This window comes from Pseudorca crassidens, chromosome 10 (genome assembly GCF_039906515.1).
Source record: "Pseudorca crassidens isolate mPseCra1 chromosome 10, mPseCra1.hap1, whole genome shotgun sequence".
Taxonomy (NCBI): Eukaryota; Metazoa; Chordata; class Mammalia; order Artiodactyla; family Delphinidae; genus Pseudorca; species Pseudorca crassidens.
Genome location: NC_090305.1, coordinates 75,562,315 through 75,572,710, shown reverse-complemented (window position 1 = coordinate 75,572,710; position 10,396 = coordinate 75,562,315). Strand labels below are relative to the sequence as shown.

The window sequence follows — 10,396 nt, the reverse complement described above, 5'->3', positions numbered from 1 at the left end:
ATATATCTCCTCTCAAAAGACCTACTTTGACAGAGACAACCTTCCAACCTCTTCTGGAATATGTAGTATGTTTGCTAAACAGCAAGTCACACTACATGTCAATATAACTATAATGTAAACATTGTATCAGAAGACAGATGTCAGGAATTCCCTGGCAGTCCGGTGGTTGGGACTCCGAGCTCTCACAGACAAGGGCCCCAGTTCAATCCCTGGTTGGGGAACTAAGATCCCACAAGCCGTGCGGCGCAGCCAAGAAGACAGATGTCATCCTTTTCTACTATGCTATGAATCATCTGGTTATGTATGAAGTGGCTGAGCAAGTAGAAACAGACCTTCACTTGAAAATTCCAATATGAAAGTCACAGTGCTGAATTAAGGAAACTCTTCATAAACATCATATCTAGTCAGAGAAGATCTAGACATTAGGACTGCATACCTTTTCAATTTGTTTTTGTTTACTGAGTTCTTTCTGTTGCTTCTCTTTTACTCTCTCTATTTCTTTTTGTTTTTCTGATGCCCTGCGATCCTGAAGACCAGATGAATACAACTAATGAATTAAATATGAAATAACTTTAAATTTTAACTTGTCAATTAATATTACCTTTGTAACCTTTTCAAATTATTATTTGCATTTATATGAGAAAGCACACCAAAAATTTACATTCTAATGTTAGCCATTTATCCAAATTCTAAATGCTATGTATCAGGAATAGCATCTATTGTTAACCTTGCATAGCAAAATCATTTTTATTTACTTGCTAATATGAAAGATCTTATATTACTTTAGTTAACATTCTTGGATAATTAAGTGTCTTGGATTCTTACCAGTTCTGCATGCAAAGCTATCTGTTTTGCCAGTCCAACAGAATCACAAATCTAAAGGGGGAACAAGTAAGAAAAACTCAGGCAGTTCTTACATCAAGTATCCAAATGGCTGATGTAACTAGTTTTATAACTCATTTTAATACACTGCTTCAAACAAAAGCTGATTTAAGAATGTTCCAGCCCCAAAACCAATCCTTTGTGTATTTTCTTCAGAGTCTGTGAGCTGCCACTGCTGGCTCTCATCTCTTTCACATACCCCACTTCTTGTTATCTCAGATTCATTACTGAGATGGTACAGTTGCAAAGAAGAAAGCAAGCAGCTGCTGCTGCTACTCTAAGATGAAGACATTTGGAAATGGCTGATTATGGGAATATTTTGCATTCCCAGGATAAGTTAACAAAGCCAGAAGATTGCAACAGCTATCAATGGCCAGGAAGATACAGGTTTGTGGAGTCAGATGGCCCAACCCATCAGCTCAGCTCTCCTCAAAACAAGAGGCTTTGGTCAAGCAGCTCAGTTGGACTAGGCAAAGTTTGGGAGTTTTTCTCCAGAAATCTTAGTAAGAACTTTGACTATGACATGTATTTCACAACAGAAACACATTTTGAAAAGCCACGTACCTTTTCACCCTCATTGTTTGATTCAAATATATAGCAGACTGATGACAGATTACTTTCACTTCTCCCTCCTGATGTCCGAAGAACAAATCCAAAAAGCCTCTTATTTTCCTGGTGTGTAGCATACAAAACTACACTGGGTAATGGAAACTGCCACAGAAAACATCAGAAGCAAACATGAAATTTTTCAAACCATTAAAACAGCCCTCTTACATATGACAAACTCATGTACTAAGTTGTTTAATATCCTAAATAGAACATTAGAGTCAGTTGTTTTTCTTAACCGAATGGTAATCCAAGAACAAACAATGTCATATTTGGTTTGGATTGTCAGGAAATTAAAAGGTTGTTGAATACTGAATTTGTTTTATTAGTCATTAACACATTTTACAAATTCAGTAACAAAAATGGTCTATATTATTAAATGATTAAATAGAAGCACATGCCTGCAGCTATTTCAAAACAGATAATTATAAAATAAACTCAATCATGTTGGCCTTTTAATCCCTTAATTTAATTTTTAGTTTCTTTAGTGTATGATATATGCTCCCTAACTGAGGGATAAATATAAATACTAAGTATCACACCAGATTGCATTGATTCTTTAAGTTACACGGAATGTTACAACTTTTTTGTAGAGATAGCCATAGACTCAATTATAACACCCTAAAGACCAATCATAATTCATGCTACCATATCTGAATATACAGAATCAGGATTATTATAAAGATGTAAGACGTGTATATGTACAAAGAGACTTAAAATAAAGCTTTAAACATGCAGAACTCACCATGAGCCTTGTAACTTGTGTCTGTGGATCAATTAACCTATAATAATAATTAAAAATTTGGGAGACAAATTTTAATTAGGCTAAAGTTATGTAAACATTTTTTCCTACAGTTTTTTGAGGGACAGGTTACTACTTACTTTAAACAATCACAAGAGACTAATAAATGTGATTCTGTCATACGAAAGATGTTATGGATGGCCCGGGCAGCTAAGATTTGGCGCATTGTTTCATAAACAACATCTGGATTGTCATCTGATTTCACCTCCATAGAACCAAGGAATCGGACAATAAACAACTGATGAAGAATAGAATCTACAACAAAATAAGGTACATTATGTATTTTTAAATCCCAAATTTCTTTTCCTAAGGAATAAAATACACTGCTTTCTTTAGGTTTTCCAATGAAAAATTCAACACAGCAGAAGCATTTAGAAATAACTCCTAACTACAGTGTTCATCTTATAGAAGAATTAAGATCTCAAACTCAAATAGCAAAAGGTTATGCTTTGGCAATTGGTACTTCTGAGTTAAAAAGAATTCCTTTTACTATGCTTACAGCCTTTCTGTAAGTTTGAAATTATATCAAAGTAAATAGCTATGGGAAAAAGAAAAAAAAAGTTATGCTCCAAAACCAGAAGAAAACAGCTGTTAGGAAAAGGTCAAAGGATATCTTATGGAATGAAAATTTGACTATGAGGTCAAAAGTATCATAATCTATAATTTTGTGTGAATAATGAAATCTTAAGTTTGATTAAGTTCTGTTGCTTTAAGTGTACTATGAGTGAAAAGAGAAAACTGTGAAGTATAGATACCATTAAAACAGCATACAGCAAAACAAATGTAAACATCAAATTCTTCACATAGTTTACTGCTCTGAGAATTTCTAAAATATAAGAATACTACACTTGTTTTACCTTCAGTTTCAGATTTTGTACCTCCTCCAGATTCTCCAAATGGATTTGTACGCCTGAAAAGTATTTTAAAAAATTATGAACCAGAGGTCAGTTACCATGAGCCACATGGAAGGAATCTCAATCATTGAACCCAGAGTTAAAAACTAAAAGTCACAAAACCTTGTACATACATTTTAAAAAAGCTCCAAAATACCCCTTCCTGTTAAGGAACACTACTGATGACCAACTAACTTGTGATGAAGGACTCTGCCCTCACACTAAGTTAATAGGCTGAACTCAAAGTTGCTATATTTTAGAAGATGTGGACAGATTGCATGTTTAGCCATAGACACACAAAAATCAACATTATAATAAAACATGTTGCAAAAGTTCTTGAATTTAAATAAAGTAGGACAGAGGAATGGCTAATTTAGCTTCAACTTTAGGTACATGAGAAAAATGCCAGGAATTTCCTTGGATTGTAAAAAACCTTTTTTTAGGTCCTCTAAGTACATGTCGCAAGTTAACTATGATAATTTGAACATTTTCTAGTTTTAAACCTGTGTTTCTCAAGACATACGTAACAGAATGCAAGAAGAAAAGCTAACTAGAGAATGGAAGCTACCTCCCTCCTTAGTGTGCATGGCTCATGACACACCCACAACGAAGGAAGAAAAGTACAATCCAAAGTAGGTTTTATAGACAAACAGAGAGCTAAGTGGTTCTAAGATAACACTGGCTTTAAGATAACATGAAATTGATCTCCCTAATACATGTCTGACCTATCATATCAAATGCTAAGTATATTTCTGTGATCAAGAGTAAATTATCTTTTCTTGGTCACGGCCATGTATATCCAAATTACTACATTATCAATTTATTAGGTGCCCCACCTACTTAATAAATGATTTGCCTTAAGCCACGTTACCTTCATCCACAGCCAAAGAAAAATTTTAACTGCTTTGACAAGGATTTCTCATCATATAAACAAAAGATAATTTATTAATAATTCATAGCATGACAATGTTTTAGTTCTTTCCTGGAGATTTCTTATTCTGACACAAGATAACTTTTTTTTTTTTTTAGTTGCGGCATGCGGGTCTCTTAGTTGCATCATGTGGACTTCTTAGTTGTGGCATGCATGCGGGATCTAGTTCCCCAAACAGGGATCGAAGCCGGGCCCCCTGCATTGGAAGCACAGAGTCCTACCCACTGGACCACCAGGGAAGTCCCCTATATAACGTTTTCTAATAAACCTGTAGCACATGTATTACTCTCAAGAATTTTAAAAACATTGTCATGATGTAAAAATAGGACTGTCAACTTTCTTCTGTAATTTTAAGAGTAAATACCTTAGAAGTAGATCTGATAAACAATTCAGAATTGAGTATTTTTAAAACTAAATTATCTTAACTCATTTAACTGAGGCAAAAAACAGAGAAAAGCCTGCATGATTCTTCTTCAACTATCAAAATTCTGTTAGGTAATTAAACAAAGAAAGTAAAACACAGCTGATGCACAAGGTATATGAGAGATGGCTCTCAACTGTAGAAATTGGCTCATAAGCCCTACAGCCCTACAGACCTTCCTATTACCCACCTGCCTCCCTGGCCAGAGGCTTTTGCCTGGCCAGGCTGATCTTCACACACAGGAGAAATGATGTCAAACTGTATTGGGGTGTCTGGAGCAACGAGAGAATCTAGAGAGAGGGCAGCCAAATTTGTGGGCTCAGATCCTATGGATCCTGAACTGCTGGTTCGAGCTGTCAGTGGCCGAGATTGTCTAAGCACAGAAGAAAACAAGAAGGCATTGCATTTAGTTTTCTCTTTTGGAAATTAAACACTTAAACTATGAGAAAAGGGCTTCCCTGGTGGCGCAGTGGTTGAGAGCCCGCCTGCCGATGCAGGGGACACGGGTTCGTGCCCTGTTACGGGAAGATCCCACATGCAGCGGAGCGGCTGGGCCCGTGAGCCATGGCCGCTGAGCCTGCGCGTCCGGAGCCCGTGCTCCGCAGCGGGAGAGGCCACAGCAGTGAGAGGCCCGCGTACCAAAAAAAAAAAAAAAAAAAAAAAAAAAAACTATGAGAAAAGAAAATACAATTTTATAAGTCGATGAGAACAAATTTTAATACACACAATCCCAAATCACAGTTACTTTGTCAAAAGACTTTATCAAAAGACTTTTTCTTTCCAATTACTAAATTCAGAAACGTAAATCACTTTAACCTAGAGATAAACACAAGGAAAATTTGGAATCATCATTTATTTAGCACTCTTGCTGGTAAATTTACCTATTTGAAATACATTTTCTAGAACTATTTCGTACTAATGTAACTAACACTGCTAAAATCAAAGTGTTTGCTAACACTTTCAATAGCCCATATAGTTCTTTAAAGAGCCCAGAGACTGGTAACTCACCCTGCTGGCCGCAGGCTCTCGTGCCTCTGCTGGAAAGACGGGGAAGGAGTGACAGCTTCCAAAGCTGACTGATTTACCCGTGCAGCAATTTCCTATTTTTTTTTTAAAAAAAGGATGAATTAGTAAAGCAAGAAAACCAAAAGTTTAAATATAACTCTCTGAACTGTCAGAATGTCCCTGAGTTACACTTAAAATGTAAATTGAAGTTACTAAAGTTGTTCCACATTCTCTTGTCTTAGTATTAAGACACATAATTAATTTCACAACATTATAACTTAAGTTTCCTCTTACTTCCTGTAAATCTAGGGGGAAAATCTGATTTTTTTCTACTAATATACATAATAGGAAATATTTTTTCTTTAAATTTTAACTATCAAATTTTTTTTGGATTAAGGTTTGTATTGCTAGTGCCTAGTACAGTGCGTAGCATATGGGCACTCAAATTTGCTAAATAAAGAAATTTAAAAGGAGTAGGAAATAGTCACAAAATATTAAAGTATTTTATAACCATGATCCTGAAGTTTTTATGATTTTCCGGAATGTATTTATGCTCAGAAATATCTGTGTATTTATTAATAAAGTTATCATGGATATTTTCGGCCAAATTTGAAAAAAGCTTTCCATAAGAAATATTTAAAAACTTATTAAAATATTAAACTTATTAAATAATTTAAAACACAAGCTAAATAAAATAGCATGTACATTAGAAAAAATAATCACAAAACATTTTTGCACTTCTGTGTCTTAGCAAAAGTATAAAGACAATGCCACAAATCGATCAAAATTTCTTCTCATTAATATAAATAAAATAATTCTGGATAATCTGGAAAATATTAAAACTCTGACTTCTGATAATTGGCAGGAGAGTATAATAAGCCTGACTTATTCAAATCCAAACACTATATTCCCTTTGTATTCCTTAGGTATTAACAAGTCATCTAATTTGCATTTTAATTTTTTGTTCTTCCCAAGTGACATAACAGAAAGAAAAAGCAAGTTTGGCAGGAGATCAAGTTACTAAAAGCAGAAGACTTCTCTACAATTAGCACTGATATTCTTAGATTAAACTCATTAGATCATTATAAAACTAACAGAAACAACTAATATTTTTCAGGTCATGAGATTTTGCTTCTTTAGTTCAAAACTTTTTTCCTAGGCATCCAAATCATATGTGTCTTGGATGGCACCTCAAAACCATTATGGTAAAAACAGAACTCTTCTTTTCCAAATTGTTCTTCCCTTCATTTCTTCCCTTCATCCAGGCTTAAAACCTGGAAGTCATCTTTGTCTCCTTCATCCTTTATGTTGGTCGGTTTCTTCATCCTTTACATCGGTCAGTTGCTAACTAGTCCAGCCAATTTCTTTTTACCTGTTTCTATGATTCATTCTTCTCTCTTCCCTCAGGTTACCACCATGTTCAGACCCTCAATTCATGCCTAAACTATAATGGCCTCCTACATGTCCCCCAACAGTCCTGTCTAATTAACCACTACACCAACGACAGTTTAAGACTTAGAAGGGTAGGGCTTCCTAGAGAAATTAGCCCCGATCTGCCTCAACTGAAACCGTAACCCCCACCCCCAGCCTCCCATCAGCCCCAAACAGCCCTGGGAGGCAGCCAGGTTCACAGCCTAGCTGGGCCTACCAAGACTGGCAGAGGTCAGATGGCTCCTCTCTTAAACCAAGTCTCTTCCCAACTACACTGCAGTTAGGACTCACTGGTCCTTCCAGAGTTCTCTGCACCCCGGGTTCTGCCTGCATGTTTGGACTGCATCTACAACTCTGTCTACACTGCTGAGTTCATGTGATTTGATACCCACTACTCAAAGCATAACTGGCAAAACTTGAGAGTTCAGGCTGCCTCACCCCAGACCTACTGAAACGTAATATGCATTTTAACAAGGTCCCCAGGTGATTTGTATGCACATTTCAGTTTTCTATTATTCTCCAACAAGACCTTTCAATTCTAATTATACAACTAATTTCACAAAATTCCTCAAAATCTGGAAAAATCCTACCTAGCTCAGGTTTATGCCATCTCCACAGAGTTTTCTCTAAAACTAAAATCCATACTGATCTTAATATTCTGAAATCTTAAGCTTTCAGTCATCACCATACACTTTCAATTTATATGAAATGTTACTTAAAGTTTTAGATTTCTCTTCCCACATACATAAGCTCCTGGAGGGCAGAGGCCATGGCCTATTTTTCTTCTATATCCCCTTTCTCCATGGTGCTCAACATGGTGCTAAACACAAGGTTGATGTCTACTTACATTTGTTGGTTGACTGATTTCAGTACGTTCTGAAATAATTTACTGTTCTAGGAAGACCAGATACTCATTCTATTCATGATATATGAAAGCTGCCCATTCAAGGGCAAATTAAAAGATTACAGAACTTGAGAAAATACAATAAAAGCCATATAAGCCACAGAATTATTCAATTTTGCCATATCTGGATACATAAAATAAAAATATTACCTCTGGGTTTTCACTTAAATATATCTGTTTAGATATGTTATTTATTGTACAGATCCACTGCAAAAGGGAAAATAGAAAAATACGATTAATATTTTTTTCTACAATGCTTCCCTTCTAAAAGAGAATGTTTAATATTTAACTGACATAGAAGTTTCACTAGAAGAAATAACATATAATCTTTCTTATGATATAAATACCTTCCTATATGCAAAAGCATATATATGTACAACATATGAAGGTATAACAGAACACTGAACAGATTTGTTATTTTTAAATTCCAGATTTATTTCATACAAGGAAATAAAAAATATAGCTATCATGTTAAACTGTAATTTAATAGTCTATATTTATCTTTTTATATCTAATATAAATTTTTTTATATCTAATATAAATTTTTTTATATCTAATATAAATTATATCTAATCCCCACCAAATAAGACAGTCTGGACTCAGATACCATGATTAATACCAATGTAAAAAAAGTTAAGAGCTAAATATATTCCTTGTGAACGTATTTTACATACTTCCCTTTCAGGTTTATAAATAACACAGAAAACACTCTCTGCCCCACATCCTCTGCTTCACTCTCAAGTATTCCAGTGCCTAAGGAGCCTTACAAAGCTAACCTAATATTCTGTTTGGTAAACCCTGCAAAGAACAGCCATATGTCTGTATTCCTCAGAGACCAGAAGCACGTTTTAATACCTACTCTTTTCCATAAGAAGTAAATAAAAGTTGATCTCTACATAATTTCTAAACTTGTCTTTTACCAGCACAATTATATAATAACAACTTACCTTCCATATTTGGTGAACGACAAGTAAAAATGGAGCCAAAAACAAAAGACTCACGAGGAAGAACAAACACTCCCAAATTTTTGTTTTTCTGTCTTTCATTTCCCCAAGGTTTTAAGCTTTAGTTGCTTCCTGCCATGCTACATCTGCCACTATGTTCTTAATGCAGCAAATACTGTCTCGAGAGTTGGTAAGAGAAGGGAATAGATTAAACTCGCCTCATGATACTAACAGCCTGCCAGAAAGCAGCAGTCACAAGGTCATTTCTGAATTTGAGCTTTTAAAAAGACAGCAAGAAATGATCTCTAAGGTCTCTCCTTATAGGTCCAGTTGTAAAATTCCATGCAAAACTTAAGAATGTTGCTTGAGGACAATAGACTTTTTTGAAAAAAAGATTTGTAATTAACTAGGATTTTCCAAATTTCTATAATGAACACATCAATATGTTTTGTCATCAGAAAAATATCTTAAGATGATGCTGAAGAAATTAAGTAGATAAAATTTTACCTCTTCATGGTCTTTTTTACTCTCTGCTTGCAAAATTGAAGACCTGAAAAAAAAAGAGAAAAAGTTTGACAGTCAACTTTTTTCTTAAGTACTTTTAACATGAGTGAGAAATTTTTATCTTTAAAGATACACATCAGTATGAAACAAACAAAGAGAAAACACATAACCAACCAGTATCTTAAGGAAAGGAGACTATCAGAGGTATCAGGACTCAGATTTTAACAACTCTTGACTTTGTCTATCTATGCCAAGATGTACCAAAAAAGAAATGTGCTGGTTTTCAGAAGGCAGACTATAACAAAGGTACATTGACACTAAGAAAATGCATTTCAACTTTCTGACACTTACCATATATATTTCAAACATAAATCAGTGGTCCTAATAGAAAATACTAATTTTACTTCATTATTTATTATTTTTCCTTGAATATGGTTAAGTAAAACTTTTCAACATATTAATCACTAACATAGGGATATGTAGCTTTTCTATAGATGTTAATATTTAAGAGTTAGAAAAAATTTTTTTTCACTAATTTTGAATCACACCAGGAATGTGAAATGGGAAATCATGTTAAGCATTAGCAAAAAACTGGAAATACAAAAATGTAAATACATCCAGTAACGTTAACAGTTTGGTAATTTTGACAAATGAACAAAGGGACTCCCAACATCCAGTGTGATAAATGACACACAGTAATTGACATTCATTGTTTGTTTATAGAAGGAATATGAAATAAACATTCAGTATTTCCTCAGCTATTTTAAAAATGTACTTAGAATAAAAAATAAAAACTGTAAGGCAGTGACCAAAAAGTTAATTATTGCTTCTGGTTAATGAGATTATAGCTTTTTTTCATACATCTTTTTGTATTGTTCTGTGCTTCTCAAAAATTTGTTTTAAAAGCTGCTCTATGGGATTCTTGTTTAATGCAAAGGTAATAGAAGTTTTAGAATGGCACGTAAACATTAATGGCCTAAATAATTAATTTGATCAGAAATATGTGATTAACATTTAAAAATATTATTATTAGCACCTACTACATGCTAGGCACATTACATATGTTAGATTTC

General features: G+C 34.3%; 1 protein-coding gene across 4 annotated transcripts in view; it reads right to left on the bottom strand.

Moving 5' to 3' along the window:
* Positions 1-10,396, bottom strand: part of APPL1 (adaptor protein, phosphotyrosine interacting with PH domain and leucine zipper 1) — a 35,069-nt gene that overhangs the window by 7,152 nt on the left and 17,521 nt on the right. For 3 of the 4 annotated variants that reach the window (XR_010947077.1, XM_067754893.1, XM_067754891.1), the window contains 10 exons: positions 9,327-9,369; positions 8,026-8,082; positions 5,544-5,635; positions 4,726-4,908; positions 3,148-3,200; positions 2,371-2,545; positions 2,234-2,270; positions 1,447-1,593; positions 826-876; positions 437-526 (listed from right to left, as the gene is read on the bottom strand). Coding sequence is in view for 3 of the 4 variants with exons in the window: in XM_067754893.1 (XP_067610994.1) it covers positions 437-526; positions 826-876; positions 1,447-1,593; positions 2,234-2,270; positions 2,371-2,545; positions 3,148-3,200; positions 4,726-4,908; positions 5,544-5,635; positions 8,026-8,082; positions 9,327-9,369 (928 nt within the window). In the remaining variant the exon portion in view is untranslated. The remainder of the gene's footprint in view (positions 1-436; positions 527-825; positions 877-1,446; positions 1,594-2,233; positions 2,271-2,370; positions 2,546-3,147; positions 3,201-4,725; positions 4,909-5,543; positions 5,636-8,025; positions 8,083-9,326; positions 9,370-10,396) is intronic. The other variant, XM_067754892.1, reaches the window with a different exon arrangement.